Source organism: Haliaeetus albicilla, chromosome 8, assembly GCF_947461875.1.
Source record: "Haliaeetus albicilla chromosome 8, bHalAlb1.1, whole genome shotgun sequence".
Lineage (NCBI taxonomy): Eukaryota > Metazoa > Chordata > Aves > Accipitriformes > Accipitridae > Haliaeetus > Haliaeetus albicilla.
This window is the reverse complement of record NC_091490.1, coordinates 19,913,277-19,932,990: the sequence shown is the minus strand read 5'-3', so window position 1 is coordinate 19,932,990 and position 19,714 is coordinate 19,913,277. Positions and strand designations below refer to the sequence as shown.

General features: G+C 38.8%; 1 protein-coding gene across 8 annotated transcripts in view; it reads left to right on the top strand.

Moving 5' to 3' along the window:
- ABCA4 (ATP binding cassette subfamily A member 4) overlaps window positions 1–19,714 on the top strand; it is an 86,270-nt gene that overhangs the window by 7,606 nt on the left and 58,950 nt on the right. For all 8 annotated transcript variants that reach the window (XM_069789263.1, XM_069789264.1, XM_069789262.1 and 5 more), the window contains exons 3-8: window positions 1,184–1,276; window positions 5,588–5,681; window positions 6,198–6,339; window positions 8,097–8,236; window positions 11,019–11,146; window positions 15,485–15,682. In XM_069789263.1, the coding sequence (XP_069645364.1) occupies window positions 1,211–1,276; window positions 5,588–5,681; window positions 6,198–6,339; window positions 8,097–8,236; window positions 11,019–11,146; window positions 15,485–15,682 (768 nt within the window). In that variant the 5' untranslated portion in view covers window positions 1,184–1,210. The remainder of the gene's footprint in view (window positions 1–1,183; window positions 1,277–5,587; window positions 5,682–6,197; window positions 6,340–8,096; window positions 8,237–11,018; window positions 11,147–15,484; window positions 15,683–19,714) is intronic.

Below are 19,714 nucleotides of genomic sequence, written 5' to 3'. Positions count from 1 at the left end.
TTAGCCTTTTCTGTCTCCTGAGTACACTCAGCAATCAAGTAATCAATTTAGATTGGTTTCCTAGTGTCGGCTCTGAAAAAGAAATGTCTGTGTTCTGACACTTAGGCTTGCAAAGTTGGCCTCCATTACTACATGGTTGGCTGCCTTTTTGCAAAAATACAGCATAGCAAACTCTGGAAGGACTAGCATTTAGCCAATCTGATACAGAATTTCTTATTCTTCTGTATTCAGTTCTTTGGTCTCAATGTCAAGACTTCAGTAATGTTTCCTCCCATAATGGGTTGAAATAGGCTTCAGATTCCATCAGTGTGAAGCTAGATCTCCCAAAGGAAAAATGGTCCTCTTCTGCATGTCATGATGCATGTTTTAGGATCCCAGTATTGTCTATACTATTAAGACCATTTTTCAACATATCGTGTTAGGCAAAGTCACCAAGCTGTGGGTTAATTTTTTACCCTTTTGCTGGTATTTAGATTTATATGTCAAATTTTCTTTTTCCTTTTGAAGGTAAAAATTCATGGTGATTAAAATTAGTCATGAACCTAGAAAACAGAGCATACAATGGTCTAAATTCTGTTGTATACCTACTAAAATGTAGTGGGAATTGCTGAATTTAAAACCATAAAAATATGAGATGCTGTATTTTTTAATAAAATGGCAACAAAATGGATTTGCCTTTACAAAATCAATTCCAGGCTGTGTTAATCAATATACCATTATAGTGTCTGAATGGAAAACCTAATTCTGTCTTTATCATAATAACTAAACAGTTTTATGTAAAATTGTGTCCAGTTGTAAATCCATCTTTTCTTGGAAAAAGTAGTTTGAAAGCACAGATTTAATCTGATAAATGATGCAACAATTAACTGCTTTCATTACTTGCAAGTCCAAGTTAATAGCTGTATTCATTGTTAATGACTTTTTTCATTCAAAAGAGATGCTTTTGCTTTCTATTGCTTTTTGGTGCTGACAAATGTGTCACAGGAAACAGCCTTCAAACAAAGGAAAACCATGATTTTTCATGTGTGATAGTGTATCAAGTGCAAAATAAAATGGTGCAGACAATGAAAGGAACCGATCTCTATGATAACATAATCTTAAAATAAGAACAGAAAACTGTTATTTTGCTCTGAGATCTGTTTCAGCTGTCAGCTAAGAAATGGTAATGCATCCTTTGCCACAGGTTAGCCAGAAGCGTTGATGCAGAAGAATGAGCTTCTTTAGGCAAGTCAGACTTCTACTCTGGAAGAACTGGATCCTCCGGAAAAGACAAAAGGTAAAGTATTAGTCTTTGGCTTTCAGCTTTGGACCATGCACTCCACTGGATGAAGTGAGTGGTACATTTATCAGCATGTAAAAATCACAAATTCCTCAAAGAATCAAATGTGATCTTTGTATGGGCCTGCTGTCCAGGATCTTGTCTGGTACAGTTTGCAAAGCTGCTCTTTACAGACTGAACATAAAATACTTATACTGGGATTTTCTTTGACAAATAGTATTGTGTACTAGGAGAAGAGTTGTGGTGGTATCCTTTAACCCCAGCCACCAACTAAGCACCATGCAGCCACTCGCTTACTCCCCCCCATCCAGTGGGATGGGGGAGAGAATCGGGGCGGGGGGGGGGGGGGGGGGGGAAGTAAAACTCATGACTTGAGATAAAGACAGGTTAATAGGACAGAAAGGAAGAAAATAATAATGATAATAATAAAATTACAATAATAATAATAAAAGGATAGGAATATACAAAACAAGTGATGCACAATGCAATTGCTCACCACTCACTGACCGATGCCCAGTTACTTCCCAAGCAGCGATCTGCATCCCTGCCCTGGCCAACTCCCCCCAGTTTACATACTGGGCATGACATCACATGGTATGGAATACCCCTTTGGCCAGTTAGGGTCAGCTCTCCTGGCTGTGTCCCCTCCCAACTTCATGAGAAGCTGAAAAATCCTTGACTTAGTATAAACACTGCTTAGCAACAACTAAAACCATTAGTGTGTTACCATTCTTATTATCATATTAAATCCAAAACATAACACTATACCAGCTGCTAGGAAGAAAACCCAAAACCAGGACATGTGGGTAGTAATATTTTTGTATTTTCACATAAAAAGATCTGCTATTAGAAAACATTATGAGCACCATTCAGCTCAGGGAGGTTTGATTCCTAACTGTAGATTTGCACTTCACATCCAGCTGCTCTTAGATGTGAATCCAGTTAAGGCCCTAAAGTTCACACAAATTTTATCTTTATTAATATGGCTGAATGACATAAGGTGAAAATCAGACAAGTATTTTAAATCCTTTCAAATCGTCTTAGATCTTATGATACTTTGTCTTAGAGCAAATTTATCTATTATTTTCCACCTTATTTCATCATAGCTCTTTTTTTCTTCTTTTTTTTTGGTTTTTTTTTTCTAGAGCCAAATTTTCTTAGGATCAAACAAAACCTCAAACTAGGGTATTGATCATCTGATGTACTGCAACTACTACTGTCCAGCAAAAGAAGTCCCTCTGAGGTCCTATAGAGATAGACTACCTGTTTCAAAATAAAAATAATGAAAAAGTACATTATGGCATCTGTGAGGCTGTAACAGTCATGCAAACAATTTTGCTATAATAACAGAGATGAATAGGGTCAAACTGAACCATGGGATGAGTTGAAATGCTTACCTATGCTGACCTGATTTTAGTCATTAGGAATGACTCATGTGCTGAAATTTCCAGGATCAAAGGATTATCTGATTTTTCTTCACAAATAGAATGTCCCTTCTTTCACAGCTTCCCAACAGACTGTCTCCCACAGTCTACATTACCATCAAGAGCTGATGCATATAACATTGCTAGCTCATGATTTAATACAGTATGAAAGTCACCAATCTATACTTGAGGTAAATTACACCAAATATAAGGACTCCTTTTTGAAGCTGGACTTCAGTTACTGATTGTCAAAGAGCTGTAGTAGTTTGGTTCTCAAGTTCAGGAAAAAAAAAAACAAAAAACCAACCAAAAAAACCCCCAGAAAATCCACATCTTTCTGACCTTCAAATGTGTGTACTGAGGCAATTGGAAGCCGCTGTTTTTTAATTTTTAGCAAATGGGTCTTTATGTAGTTATTCAGTATTTTCAGTGTATGAAATACTGTTTTATTTGGGCAAATCTGCTCAGGTATGTGACCCAAAGTGACTGCTTGGGTTTCAGGAATTCTCTTTTTTCTTATAGAATTTTCAAAAATGCTATCTTGGTGTTGCTAGAGATCCCTTTTTGTGATGATCATTCCTAGCTTCTAAGCACAGTGATTTAATCCACAACAAAAAAAAAATTTTCTCCACTCTGAAGAGTAAAACATTTTACAACAGAGTCAGTAAAAGTTACTTCCTTTTCTAAGTATATAAACCTACGCATTTATTTGTCCACACAGAGAAACTAGGTAACCAAAACAAAAATCTATAATGTCAAAAGTAGCTATAAAATGTATTTTGGGAAAATAAGTCTGGTTTTTGTTAACCATCATGCATTACCATAAATGGAAGCATATCCAATCTTCTACTCAAATTCATCATTTAGTCTAATCTAATTCACAAGAGGAAAGACTTAGTTACAGATTTAACAGTTGATTCACAGCCAGTTTAAGCTTGTCATATTTATATGGTCTTATCACTGGGCTTGGTCCATTACAGCTCTGTCTGGATATTACATTTCTCTGTACATGTTGCTGGGATTTCTGGCTGTTTATCTTGGGGTTCTGCAGGCTTATGGGCTACTCTCTGATCCTTCTAGTGAGTTCTGAGACACCTGTGTGTCCTCAGGAAAAGGATCACAGGAAAGAACCAGGAGCCTAACAGCGCTTGGTTCGTCCTTATCACATGACACATTGTGTACCAGCTTGAAAGAAAGCTTCCCTTGTGCTTTAGCCTTCAATCCCTTCCAAACTCATTAGCTCAGGCAGAAAGGAATTACTGAATTCGAGTCTGAGGATTTTGTATTTCCTGGGAATGAAGTAAGAATCGACATCTGAACAATAAACCAGATGAACTCTGCAACAAAGATGACAACCAAGGAGTCTCCCTGGTTCTTACCCATCTGAATTTATACGTGTGTAGTGCTTGTCTCAAATGTCTTATCAAGTGGATGGCAATGGGTGTTAATCAGACCTTGTGGACCCCTGCTGAGAAGGGTCTGTAACACCGTATTCTGAGCTGTGCATAACAGCTGTCAAGGAGAACTGTACAATGGTAGGTTTCCTTCTCTAATAATTGTGTCATCTGCCCTTTGCTACTGGTAAGATTTTGTCTGTCTACAAAAATATCAGAAGGAAAGCCTTAAGAGAAAAAGTGCAAGATAAGAAATGTTTGCCTGGTGTAAAGCTTTCTACCTTTTTGCTGTAAGCATAAGCTATGCTTAACTAAAGCTATTAGACAAAGTTACAGTGAAAAAAACAGGGCAGGTCCAAAAAACTGTTCTTAATTATGCTGTGGAGTATCTTTTGCCCTGCCTGCATCACTCAGTTTGAAAAAAAAAAAAAAAAAAAAACATTCACAAGTGACCCATCTTGTCTCTGGCTCTGCTGCTGTATGCATTATTGTTACATATTTGGTGCCTGGTCGGGGAGGCAGGAGCAAAGCAAAGGAGGCAGGGAGGGCTTTCCTGTGCATGTGCTACAACCCTGGTTCTGGACACAGTTTGTCCTGGCTCTTGTAGGAGGAAAAAAAGTGCCACGTGGCTGGACACAAAAATCCTATAGCTGGACCTCGGAGCCCAAAGCCTGTGTCACAGGATCAAAGAGTTGTAGTTTCAAACCTCTGCCAAAACACACAGAGACAGTAAAACAAACTGAAACACAGGAGTGGAGGAAACAGACTGAAAACCAGGCAGGATGTTGCTCTGTTGTAAAGCAGTGGCCTTGATTTTCTGTCATGACTGGGAGCTGGTGACTGTTCTAAGTGTAATGAAAGGTCTGGGCAATAAAGTGGCCTTTGATGGGGTCTTCTTTGTTATTGAATAAGGTGTTTGATCTTAATGTATACATTTCTACCTGTATTAGAAAATTAATAATGTTGAAATGAATGACGACAAAAAGAAACAAAAGTAAAGATCAAAGAATGCAAGCTTATGCTAAAGTCTTTTACCTCTGGGTAAGCACAGTGCACTGACAGCCTACTAATGAGCCTAGCACTGTGAAAGCATGGATTAAAAAAACCCCACATTTTTTCTCTTTTGCATCTAATCCTTTTTTCCTGTATTGTTATAGAGTCATCTACTTTGTATAAAAACTATTTAGACTTTTATCTGGTCTATCTGGCAGTTTAGTACTACCTGCCATCTCTTTTTACCTCACTCGGGATGCTTAAAAGTTTCATTAGAAGAGATGGAGAAGCCGCTGCGTTAATAGTGATGCTTCATGGTGCTCTGATGAAATCCTTGCTATTTCCAGGTGTCCTTTCCAAATGGTGAAACAGGCAAGGGATAACCATGGGCACATGCTGCACTGGGTATTGCTGCTGTGAGAAGGAGCCTCAGCCCTCTAGTCACTTAGTAACTCTATACATGGTTCATCTGTAAAATATTTTTTTTTTTTTCCCAGCTGCGTTTTGTGGTGGAGCTTGTATGGCCTCTGTCATTATTTCTTGCCCTTGTCTGGCTGAGGAAAACTAATCCACTGTATCGCCAACATGAATGTAAGAACATAAGATGTTTTAATGCTCTGACTTGTGCTAGATAATGGCTAGAAGTTCTCAGACAGAGATAATGGAGCTGGTTGCCGAGTATTATTCTCCAGTGGCAAAAGAACAGACTTTGCTTCAAGTAGTTTAGTTATTTATAGCCATATGTTATAAGATATACCAGTGAGGATTAAAAAAAAAAAAAAAGCTCTAGTTTTCCTGTGAGATGCTTTCGGACTTACATGAGGTATCAATATTCTATGAAGTTGTAGGTTTCTGTAATTCTGTTACTGAAAAAGTTACTGCCTCACTACTTATTTAAAAAAAAAAAAAGTTATGTCACAATTTATTTCAGCTGAAAATAGCCATATCGCTTCTATTAGTGACTTTTTTTTGCTTAGTAAAAGAGAAACCTGTATGGTTTCCATCACATTCCTTCTGTAGTGAGCCAACACATCATGCTATTTAGATTCACACAGGCTGCATTAGAAAAGACACCTAATCATTTATATTTCTGTTTCCATACTCCAGGTCACTTCCCAAACAAGGCAATGCCATCTGCAGGAACACTGCCATGGTTACATGGCATCTTCTGTAACATGAACAACCCCTGTTTCCGCAGCCCAACCCATGGAGAGGGTCCAGGTGTTGTGTCCAACTACAACAATTCCATGTAAGCAGTGCACTGAGGCATATTTTAAAGAATTGTTGTGTGGTGTGAATGAAAAGTGAAAGGTGAGCATTTAAGAAAGCACTGGTGTGCAAATACTGGAAGACAAAAATTTTCAGTTCTAGCACATCAGTTGCATTCCAATGATGGCCAACAAAGTTGAAACAGAGCTCATGATGGTGGGTTTGGCCCTTTTTAAGAAAGAGTTCAGTTGTAGTAGTCCCTAGGGAAGATGTGTTCACTTAGTAAAATCCATCCTTTCTATTGCCTACTGCTTAGTGAATGTCTCAGGACAAATTTTTTTGATATAAAAGTATGAAACCCCTAAGCTTTCTTTTCTCATCACTTGAGTTGTCCCTTCTGTATGAGAGCTCTGATGAAGTAGCAGCAAAGGAAAATCTGCGCTGCCACTTCTTATGTAGCACCAGTTTTGGCTACATACTAGTAAGACTTTAACCAGCATAGTAACCTTCAGATACTAAGCTTATTAACAAAGTAGGAGGATAGGACATTTCTGGACTGTTAGTGAAAAAGAGCTGTGGGAGTGCTTTATTGCATTGTTTGTTATAGCTGAGTTATGAAAGACAACATAGTGGACAAAGACCCTTAGAGTAAAAACCTGTTAGAATAGCTATAAAAAATGCTCCAAATCTCCCTTTGCATATAGTCCACTTTGGACCATCCAGTGATTAAAATTCATGAGCTAACAATGTCAAGGCCATTAAAGCTCCAGTCATGTGAAAGTCTGTAACTTGAGTTAACTTAGCATTTGACCTTTTGTTCCTAGTGAACAGGATTTAAAATAGTCAGCTGCACTTTTTTTGTGGGGTAAAGTCAATCACACAGTGAAGCTATAGGGTTCTGTTTTCTATACGTTCTGACTTTTCTAGGTTGCTTATTACAGAGCAAACTGTCCCTTTGTGAGTCAGAGTAAATTCAGTTCACTACAGAGGAAGCAAATACATTGTGTTTTCTGAAAGAATTTAGTCCTTCCTGTTTGCCGTTTCCTGTAAGCTAAAAGAAGTCAAAGATGACTGAGATATACCATTCCATGTATGGAAAAACATAACACCATTAAAGAAGTGTAATGGCCTCTCCTGCTGCGAATAAGAATTTTTTTGTACTCGTTTATAAACACAGGGCCTGATTGCATCGTCACTTGAACTGCATGTTCTAACCCAGAACTAGTAGGTGAACACCTGCCTGTGACAGTTTGTCACTCCCATTTTCCTGCCTCTCCTAGAAGAAATGCTTTGAAGGGACCTGAACGCCACCCTTACATTGGAGGGGACTGAACTGGGAGAGGGAAGAGGATTCTGTGTCTGAATGATTCCATGTCACTTACTGACTGAGCAGGGCTGCATGTGCCCAGAGTGCCCCATCCAAATGCTGGAGCTGAGCCTGGGCCAGAAGCAGAGCAGATTTGCACCATAGCTGTGAGGTGAATGCTCTCTGGGAAACGTCCTGTCTCCCCAGAAAGATCAGCGTGGCTAATGAAGAAAGTATATGAGAGGCCAACCTTCTGCAACACCAGTAGCCCTCTTAAACCTTCTGTGAACTTCCAAATCTAACTGAATCCCACACCACCTGGAACTAGTCACCACAAAACTGACATTTGAGTTTCAAGACTAAGGACAAAATAGTTTATTTTTTCCTCACCCCTAACACAGAGAAAGTTGACTTCACTCTTCTGTGTGTGTGAAAGGTTCTCAAGAGTCATCAGTCTTAAATTATTGTTGGTTCACTATTTCTTCTTTCAGCCTTGCAAGGGTATATAGAGATGCTCAGGAGCTCTTACTGGAAGCCCCTAAAATCCGTGACCTTGGCAGAATCTGGGAAGAACTGATCATTATGACTCAGTTTATGGAAACAATGAGGACTAATCCTGAAAGAATTGCAGGTAATTGTTTTGTCTATATCCTTTAGACTACTGAATTTTTCCTTCTGAGAGCTGACTAGTAGTTATTCTGCAGATTGACAACATTATAATTTATTTCACATGTGGCTGTTACTCTGCTTACTGTCAGAGAGAGTAAGTTAAAACTCATCCAGTGTTGTAACAAACACCTTTCGTTTGAGAAAAAGGAGAGAGGCAGTCAGCTCCATTCTTCCTTAAATAACAGCAGACAAAACACAAACCCACGGATATCTCACCACCGGAAGTAAAACACATGGATGAAGAGATTTCATTAGTTATTATTACAGTAGAGGCAGAAGCAGTAAGAAAGCATCACTGGAAGATGCAGAGGAATGGAAAGCTAGGAATATGCCTGAATATATACTAGGAGCATAAACCAGAGAAGAGCTTGGAGATACTTTGCTTCAAGTGTTAGCTGAAATAGGTTTGGAACAGTGAAGAAGGGGACACTTTCTTGTTCTGATGATGTGTTTAGAGGGAGAAGGCATTGCACACGTCTTATAAACAAGATTGCAGATTATATGACTTCACTAATTTTTTACTTAACCTGCTGAACTCAAAACACAATCCTGGGGAAAAATAGGAAATGGACTAATAATAAATTTTTCATTGAGTATTTGGGCTTTAAGTACAGAATTTGAAAAGATACTCCTAAAACTAAAGGCACAAAAATGGACTGGCTTTGAGAACTGATCTGTCTCATTCCCAAATCCTTTGCCACAGGAATAATATTCTTATTAAAATCAAATAGTCACTCTCCATATACTTTTAAAAAGATGTGTACAAATCATCTGATATACATGCTCTACTATCTTATCTGAGGTTTCTAACTAGAAGTAAAAAAGGGACTATCTCATTGTAAATAACAGTGAGACAGTCAAAATGCCCCAGAATGCAAACAACAAGAACCTGAGTATAGTCTGACTTGTGGTTTGTACACAGCTATAGAAACCAAATCTGTCTATTTAAAAGTGAGGAAAAGCATGACCTGGCATGGGTTTGCAACATACTGCTAAGGTACCACACCCCATGGTTTGGGAAGTTCCCTTTGCATCCCGTATCAACTTTACTCAGCAGTTGGAAAATAGAGTACATGCCTCCCCACTCCTGTGAAATATAATGTTAGTGCTCTTTCAGAATAGGGGGGGGTGGAGGTGGTGGTGTTTGTGTTTTACTTTAAAAAAAATTTAAAAAATGTTTGGAATCTCCTATTTCATGAAAGAAAGCAACAAAGTCAGTTCCGTAGCTAAAATAATAAAATGTGAATTGCCACCTTTTTCCATACAGAAAAAGGTACTGCAGAATTGACTAAGTTCTCTGTGCGTGTAGCTTACTACTATTGCCTGTAAGTAACAATCTTAACAGAATATTGTTATAGCTGCAGAGCTGATCAATGAAAAATTCAGAAGTGTCGGAATTGAGCTTGTTCCTTCTCTGGATTCTTTAAACCAGATCTACCTCTTGAGTCCTCCTTCCTTGTCCCATTTGCCTCTTACACTGATGCATTTGATAAGATTTGTTCCTGTGGTGTGCTTTTTCCTCCACAATGCCTGGGTGCCAGGAACAGCATCAGTGAGAATGAGGGACAGGCCTCTGCTATTGTTTTCAGTGTTTACAGCTTGAACAAATACATAGAGGAGCAACTGAAGAAGTTCTGCTCAGCCCCTGGAGCCCTAGGGCAGAATACGATTATTGCAGATGGAATTGTGGAAGTTAGTTGTCAAACTTTGATGAGACTCTACTTAACTCACACTCAGCAGCAAATTTGTGCATGTTTATGTGGAGATGTCTAAAGCTACGTTCCCCATGTCAGTATGATACCTGCTGCTCCTATCAGTTTCAATTGCCTGTTCTAAAGACTGGAAGAACTAGTGCTTTTCAAGCATTCTTTACCAAAATCAGTTGATGCTATGTGAACTACCTTTAATAAAGGCTGTAGTATTCAATGGACATGAGCAACATTTACTTTCCAAGCTTTCACTTGGACCATACTGAGGTGGAATTCATGCTGATATTGATTTGTAACAGAGACAAGTTAAAAAAGATTGGCACTGTTTGACTTTGAATCAGCAGTATGTTGAATATTGTTATAGATGGGATTAGGGAAACTTGGTGGCCTTTCACATATGTTTAATTTAATAGTGGGTAGTCTCATTGGTTTGCCTGAAGATTTGTCAGTTTTTAGTTTAATAGTTGGTAATCTAGTTTAATATGACTATTAAACTACAAACAGTTTATGCTTCTCTAAGGAAAATGAATTTTTTCTTGTGAAAGATTTTCAAAGGACCATTTTTGCAATACTATAGAATAAGATTAACTAGCTAAGATTAATGGACAGCAAGTGATAAATTAGTTTAAATGTAAAAGATTGGCTAAAGTTATTTACACAAAGCCCAGAAGAAAGGACACTAACAACGGTAGCACACTTGAATCTGAACATTTAAAATAAAGCATTGCCTCAGAAAAAAGACATGCTTTCAAATGCAGTCAGGGATGCTGTCATACTTCAGCTGCTGAAGTTCTAGTCTGAAACACCTTTGAGAAATCTGATATGCAGAGTCAGAACATTTAGCATTTTCTGATGATCATTCCCCAACAAAGGATTAAAATTATTTTGAATTTCAAAAATAGGTCTGGACCCCATTAGTCACTATTAAGTATATGAGCCAAAGTACATACTTTTTGCAGGTTTAAGCCAGGGTATGAGTTGTTCTTTAACTTACTTTGGTATCTCACTGATCTGTGCACTCCTTTCTTCACCTAGGAAGAGGAATACGAATTCTAGACGTTTTGAAAGATGGGGAGACCCTTACTTCCTTCTTGCTGGAAGATGCTGGCCTCCCAGATACTGTTGTTTTCCAGCTTATTAATGCTCAAGTGCGCCCTGAACAGGTGGGTAGAGTATAACAGCTACCAAGCTGTTACCTCTGTGGAATGCAATCTCTTGAGTTGTATATGCAAAGTAGCCTCAGTGAGGACCTTGTGCCCAGAATACCTGCTACCTTATAGGTTGGTTGTACAACTTCTCCCTTTGTTTTTTGTGAATCTAGAGGAAGAGGCGTTTATTTTGTCTTTAAAAAATATTTTGAATATGCATTAAATATAGATTATTTGGTCCGATGCTGTTGTTGCTCCCAAATAATGAGTATCAAAAAATGATACTGCCAAGCAATGCATCTGTCCCCATGATTAAAGATTTGGCTCAAAAGTATAAGACAGCTGGGCATCCTTTTGAGACAGCACTCCTGATAAACTGCAGCAGAGAACTATTTGAGGTTCTTAAATTCTCTGCCCCAATATCAGCAGCGTAATATGGTGGCTTTATGGAATTGTCCCACATGAATAGGTGGGAGTGGAGAAGCAGACCCACTTTCTTAGATTCTGATTGAATAATAGATCTGCTCAGAAAATTCAGAGTGAAAACTGCAGGTCAAATCCCTCCTGAAGCAGCTAAGCAGGGGACTGTGTTTGACCAAGTTCAGGCTGTCTCTGCCTCTGCATGTGCTGGTGGCTGGGAGCTCTGAGGAACGCTGTATTAATGAATGAATGTTGCTGAATCAGAGCTCTGGAACAATTTCTACACTGCATTAGTGTGTGGGTGGAAGCAAGTGAATAATTGAGGCTGAAAGACTCAATTCCTCTTTTTCACTGCCACATAAAACACAAATGCTGGAACTGTGTGTGGCCAGAAAGAGGGAGGGCATTAATGAACTTGCATGCAGTTCCTTTTGTGCACCACAGGTTCCAGCTGGTGTGACTAGTAGCCAGATTACTTATCTGCTGTATTCTTGATTAGTACCAGGGGAAGCCCTCCCCTCTCCTCACTTTGTCATGACGCAATACCACAAGACAATACCAAAGTAAGTGTCAGTTGATACATCCTATTTATTTTCACACCTCCATATCAGCTGAGATGGTGAAAATTTTCTTCCTTGCTGCTCATGACAAGAAGAATATATACAGATACCCTGCTGGGCTTCTCTTTCCCTTTTTGTCCCTAACCTCTTCTTTGCCAGACATCTGCTGCACCAGGAGAACTGTGTGCTGATATATTAGTGTCTGTTAGCTCCCCAGTGGCATTCATTCATCTACTGTTAAAAACTCTGCCTGCCAGTGTATGCAGGACTGAAGTTTTCAACACCATCACTGAAAGTATGGTTGAAACCTGCTGGAACATTGAAACCTGGTGTTTTTCTGCTGTATTTTCTGTGCTGATGTAGAAAGAGACATAGTTCTCTTCATGCTGGAAACTAAAGAAATCTGAACATCAGTTAGAGAGGAAGCTGGAGGAGATCTGGTGTTAAATACCACTTTTGCTGTCTTCCATAGGGTTTTCTTGTTAGCAGTAATCACAGGGGTACAAGATCATCTCACAAGAGCTGATTTACAGGTATGAGGAAAGAAAGTGCTGTGAATACTTCCTCCAAGAGGAACTGATGCAGACAACTAATCTCATAATTTTCAAAAGACCACAAGAGAATTATTTTCAATAGGAATTGAACACTTAATCTCCCATGGGAGGTAAATCACTTAATTCCTATAGACCTTCTTGATAAGCAAGTTACTCAGGCTGGACTTAACGGTTGGTTGAGGTAGAAGTTGCAGAGCTGTGACCTGATACTAGATCTGTGGTCGTCTTAAGCCTCAGCCATGATAGTTCATCTCTAGTTCTTCATGCTGCTCTACCCTCAGTTTGCTTGCATATCACTGTACACCCTCTCCCCTGGCTGTGATGGCACAGAGGTGATCAACCTGAAAGCAACTTGTAAACAAGAGCCTGACTGTTGCCAACAGCTGGCTGCAGATCTGGGTCTGAGCTGCCTGGGAGTGCAGGAAATGACACACAGAGCTGAAAGCTAAACCTGATCAAAGAGCCAACTAACTGAAAAAATAATTTGGACTTCATCTTGCCAGCTTTGGCCAGAGAGTGGCACATTGATTAAAAAAAAAAAAGTATTGAAGTTTTCCTCTGAGGGCCTGCTTTTTTGAGTCATTCTAAGATAAGGATAAGAGGCTGATGTTAAATCACAATAAGAAGTTCAGGAAAGATTGGCAACAGCCCGCTCTACCAGAAAAATTGGAAGGGCAGAGGTTTTATGTTTTTCTAATACCATCTGTTCATGAACATTCTTGAAATGCAGTTACAGTTTGTAAATAAACTCTCTTTTTTGTGTGTGTGTTTAATCCTTCTCAATGATGTTAATGTCACAGTTTCCTCATTTCACAAGTCAAAACAAGGTTCCCAGACTGCCTCCCTGTGCAGCTCAGTTTCATTGCAGTTCACACTGGATGATGAGGACCATGCCAGATCAGGCGTATATGGTGAAAAAAATGCTGTTCTTTTTATACACATTCCCAGGAAATAAGTGACTGAGCAAATAAGCAAATTCTTTCACTGTCATAAAGTCAGTTAAATCCAATTCAAATTTTCCAGTTTGAGGGAGGGCAGGGATGTTTGCTTTTGGAGTTTTTTGCAAGCCGGACTGTATCTGTCAGTTGCATCTCCCCTTTTGCGTTCTGTCTCTCTGCATACTAACTTGTGTTAACAATGCCTTTATATGGGTACAGCTGTAGTGATGATAGTGACAGTACCTCTCAGATACTTTTACTAGAAATTCACATCACTTCTTTGCATCATAACTCCAATATACAAACTGTGCATAATTCAAGTGCCTTTTTTTTTTGTCAACTCCATAAACAGCTCCATAAACTGAAACCCAGGGCAGTCATGGTAGACAAAATACAATGTTGTACTAGACCTCTTTCCCCCGCCTTTCCTATTCTGGATGCTGTCTTTCCACAGCCACACACAGTTTTGTTGGTAGCTTCTGACACCTGAAGCACTTAATGAATAACTCCGCAAGCTTGAATCTACTCTCCAAAGCAACTGAATTAAGTTTTTTCTTTTCCTTTGGGTTTTTAAATATTTCTCTTTACAGGCACCGCCAAACAAGTCTCAGCTGCTAACTATAGGATATTTGCAGATATAAAATTTTAATAATGTTCAGAATCGCTTAGATGGCCATGTTAATTTGCTTAGATAGGAAATAAATGTGCACCTATGTCTGACCTGGAATAGGTGTAGTGTATTTGTTTTCATCCAAATGTCTTAAAGAGTGGAATGTTCAGCACATTATTTTTCTAAATAAAATGACATTCTGTGCAGATTTTGACAATTTCTTTTTCTATGCAGCCCATTAAATTCCTTAAGCCTAATGATATTGTGCCAGTGCATAGTTCTTGTTTGTCTGAAAGTCTGTGTTGATCTCAAACACAGTAGGAATTTATAGTCATCGCAGTATTGTGAGCTTTTTTCCTTACAATTTGCACTGTGAAAGCAGATGGACAGAGGATGGGAACATTAGCTTATGAGCAATTTCCAGTGCTACTTTTTATTATATTGCCATGTATTCTGTGCATTATAAAGCAAGTAGAACTGAGTCATAGACTACCAAGAAGAGTATTCCATTACAACAATGTAAATCCCAGGTAAATCTACTGATTTCTTTGGAGTTATTCTGCATTTACATTGGTTTAACTAGAAACTAATCTGTTCCCAGTGGTTGAATACTGAAGAAAATAATTGTTTTTTTCTGTTCTGTGTTTATATTTGAAGTGGTAATCAGTAGATGGGTGTGGTTTAATGTAAAATGGCTTTGTAAAGCCTGGCTGTATGCTTGTGCACAGTGACAATGAATAATGGCTGTGGGGAAGCATTGGCGTGGAATAGTCATAACTGAAATAAAATACTGAGGGAAATCAAGCTTGAGAATCAGTGGAACTGGCCTTTTTCTCTTAGAGCAACTGACAGCAAAAATATAACTAGCCTAAACACGAAAGGTAGAGTCATGTGGCACAATCGGTTGGTCCTGGGGAAATACTTTCAAGCAAGCTGTAGCTATCCCTCCTTAACCACAAGGATGGGTAGTATGGCATCAGGTATGCTTAGATGAGAGAGAGAAAGAGAAGATGACTCGCAAGAACTTTTGCAATGAAAGGAAGGATCACTAGTGAGAAGAGGAAAAACGTGACTGAAGACACAGTGATCTAGCATAACATCAAGTGAATGTGGTTCAAGACTTAATGCTTCAGCTGACCACATTCTTCTGCCATTCATGAAAATATTAGCAGGGGCTGATATCAAGGTGTCCACTTTTGATAAATCTTTAATTGTTCCTGAGCAGTATAAAAATTACACAACAGTAAATGAAATATTGGGTTTGGTTGCAGTTTGCCTACGGCGTCCCTAGCTTGACTCTGAAGGAGATTGCTTGCAGTCAGATGCTCCTGGACCGCTTTATTATCTTCAGCAGCCGAAGAGGTCTCCCTTCTGTGCACAAGGCCATGTGTGCCTTGTCCCAGGAAAGCCTACAGAGAGTAGAAGATGCCTTGTATGCAAATGTTGATTTCTTTAAGCTATTTCAGCTGGTAAGTATTAACACAATCATCCTGCCTTCTATTGTAATTTCTTTGGCTGATATTTCATTGCCCTTCAAGAATTTTCCTTGTAATACATCACCAATGTTGCAAGTGATCTTTGTTTATTAACCCTTGCAAATGTAAGGTTATGGATGTGTGATCATTAACCTACCATCAGCAGGGCGCTAGACAGTTCTGAGTATGCTTTGGTATGAAACAGATTAAATTCAGAGTACAACAGAACTAAAAGATTCAAATGCAATTTTAAAATCAGAGGTGTGTGGAAGTATTATCTGATCTTTCCAGTCTGTGTAGCAAAACAGTGTGTAGCAAGACCTACAGGGCCATTGCTGAGGGTTCTGAAAATACCCCATACAACCCATCCTGTCTTCGCTCCATCCAGCATGACAGAATTTTACGCTAAAGTCAAAGCCATGATGCAGCTTGAGTTGGGATAGCCATATGAGCCTTTTAAAAAAAAAAAAAACAAAACAAAAACCCACAAAACCAAACAAGTTGTACTGGCTTTCATCACTTTTTCTATAGAAGCTTTTCCTTACCTGTGTTCATTTTCATTGCCCTTCTTTGTGCTGTTCCTGCTTCTGCTGTAACCTTCTTGCAATAAATTAACCACAACTGCAATCTTGGTTCAGTATGGAGATATTATGCCTTTTTAATATTTATTTATTTGTTATTATTTATATTTTATTATATATTTAAAAGTAATAATATGAATATATGTATTTTGAGAGAGAGAGAGAGAAAATGGCATAGTTGTAGGGTGGGTTTTTTTGCTTTTGTTCTCTGTTCTTTTCCTAAAATTTTTCTAATACTCCATTTGTATTCTGCACACTGAGCTGGTGCTTTCAGAGAACTATTCGTAAAGACTCCAGGGTCTCTTTCCTCATGACAGCAAACTTAGAGCCCATCACTGTGTATGTGTCTTTCATGTTTGTTTTCCCTGTGATCATGACTTTGCATTTTTCAACAATGAATTTAATTTGCTGTTTTTCACCTTTTAACTTAATGTCATGAGACCATCACATTGTCAGTTTGCTGTATACAGCAGGCAGTATATATGAGCAGCTGCTGAAGTTACATAGAAATTATTGATTGGACTTTTCTACCACAGCAGTGTAACATCATGATTAATTTAACATGGATTTTATTCAGCTTTGAGTTGCTCACAACTGGGAACAGAGGATGCCAGAAGCTTTAATTGACACACCAGCCAAATTACTGTTTGATTACCGTGGTATTGACAGTCATTCATTGTGCCCATGTGATTTTGCCAATCCTCATAAGAGTCTGTGGTCAGCTTTTGAAAGCTGCTATTTTCCATTTCTAAAAATGCTCAGATATTTTCATATATCTGATGCTTGCTGGAAGTAGCAGAGAATTAATGCTACAGTACTTCTAAGATAGGTTAAGGACTTCATGTGAATATGCAGACTACACTTCCCAGCTTTAAAATTAAGCTGATAACATATTGTGATTTTGCTGCCATATCAAATAAAATGGAAAGATGAGATTTGATGAAGTAGTTGTCTGTGTTTAAAAAAAATAAAATCTCACATGGCAAATAGGAACATAAACCTGAAACCAAAATCTGGAGTTGTGAAAGACTGGGGTGTTCAGATGCAGGCTTACGGTCTGGTCTGTTACTGCAAGATCTGTCTGCCAAGACTTCCCCTGATTATTGGAAGTCTGTGTGTTGGAAGGGTATCCACAGCCTGATTCCCAGTGGGTTTTAATGTGCACCCAGCTGCAGAGAAGAGGGATTATCTTTTCATGATGCCTAGCACAATGAGACCACAAGTTGGTAGAAGCTTTCCCACACTCCCATCATTATAGATGCTAAATAATAATTTTAATATATTTCTGTTTTTTTCCAAGGCAGAAGAACCCCTTTTGAATCAAAATCCATCTCAGTTACTCCTGTTAAACTAAAAGGTAGACTGTGCATAAGCACTCCCTGCCACAGTTATTTTTACAATGTGCTTCTCCACCACTTTGAAATTAGTGTTTCTTGTTGAATTTGTGATCAACATATTCAAGTATGTATGTGCATAAATATACACTCAAATCCTTCATGTGCTCATGTATACACTCTAGGGGTTTTTTTGCCAGAAATTAAAGCAATTCACATTTTCGACAGCAAGGCAGAGACAGAAAAATAAGACCCTTCCTTTACTGTGTGGCTGGCTCGGCCGCAGCAAGGAAAATGAGCCTCTTTCTGGAGCACTGCTGTTCTTGAACCTGCCTGTTTAGGCTTTATTTGAAGTTCTGTAATTTTGGGTGGAGATAAGCAGTTCTTCACTAAGCATAGACACATGTTGCTGAAAAAGCTGCTTTGATCAGTATCACTACATGAACTTGATATGTAATCAAACTGAGTGTAAATCTACACTTAGTTATATATGCAGAATGAATCTTCATTGGATTTTTTAAAATTTTATATTAGTTTTAAAACTCCTACTTTAGAAATACCTGTATATTCAAGACCCAGGTTATTTTCTGCACTCTTACACTGTCAGTGACTCTGTGCTTCATGGTCTTCAGGCTACAGTTGTATACTATAACCAATGACATACCAGAATTTGGTTTTGCAGAGCTCCTTGTTTAGTAGGGCTTATTTTAGGATGGGCAGCTGACTCTGGATTCCAGAACTGGACCTTCTGTTGTTGGAAAGAAACTCTTCAATGTTTGTGCTTTTCCTTTTTTTTCATGACAACATATTCACTTCCAATGAATATGAAAATAGTTGGATAAATATTTTGGGGGAAGCTTTCCTCCTCCTCTGTACTTACAGTCAATAAACATTTCCAACTGTATGCTCTGATATTTAGGTCAGATGAGAGTGTAGTTTGTATATAATGTCTGTTGATCCTGTCTTATGTGTGCTTCTAGAGAACATGAACTAGCTGAGTACAAATTCAGTCATTTTTAGGACATTGCTGTTAAGACCTGATTCATACTGAATGCCTCCTGCAAGAAATAGTATTTAGGAGCAAATGTGTAATTTTGCCCGTATTTCTCTTTTCTTTTCCTCTAGCTACAAGAAGGAGGTTCTTAATTCCATATTTATCCCAGGCTTTTCTCTGGTTTGCTTCAGATTGTTTACAATACCTGTTGCTCATAGTTTCAAAAAGGCCAGGTTAAGGCAAGTGCTCCAAGAATCCTGTATAATCTTTGCAGAGACTGGTTCCCCTTAGGGGACAAAGGAAAATTGTACTTTGAAGCATTTTTGTGTGTGTGTATACTTCCTGCCTGAACTGCAAGTGACAGATCAGAACGTGCTAACATAAGCTTTCCGTAAAAACTCCTGCCTTTGTGATTCCCTGCTACGTACCTACACAGTGCAGCTGTCTTCTGCTTTCTTAACCACCAACTGACTGAAAGGAATGGCACGGAATCAGTGGGGTGTATAGCTACACAGTTTTGAGGAAGTCTTTAGGGGCTTATCTCATAAATATAACAGTCTAGCTACCTAAAAGTCCAGCTTTATATTTTATTGTAATACTAGAAAAATAGATGCCTGAGAAAGCCTCAAGAGTGCTAAGTCCAAGCACACATGTGATTCTTTAGACAACTAACAAAGAAGGATGCAGTGATGCAAGCAAAGTGGTATGTGACAGCATGCCATGGTGTCACCTGTTTATTAAGAAGCCAGTGATAACTAAAGTGTTAACTTTTGCTGGCAAGGCCACTTGGCCAGTCTGCTGGAGCCTGGAGAAGTAATGGTTTCTGTCAGATGTGACAGACAGTGAGGACTGGACTGTGTCCAAAATCAGGAAATCCCTCAAGTGTAAAGTACTACCAGTTATTTACCTTCATGGCAAATGGGGGCTTCTGTATCACAACCTTTGCTAAATTTGGAAGTTACCACGAGTCTGTACATATTGCTGGAAGAATAGCCTCTGTGAGAAGCAGCTTCTCAGAAATCCCAGTTCCTGCATTCCTCCTCCATTTTTGCACCTTTTGGCATGGTGGGCTTAGATACGCAGAACAAATCCCAAGCTGTATTTTCAGTGGCCTGTG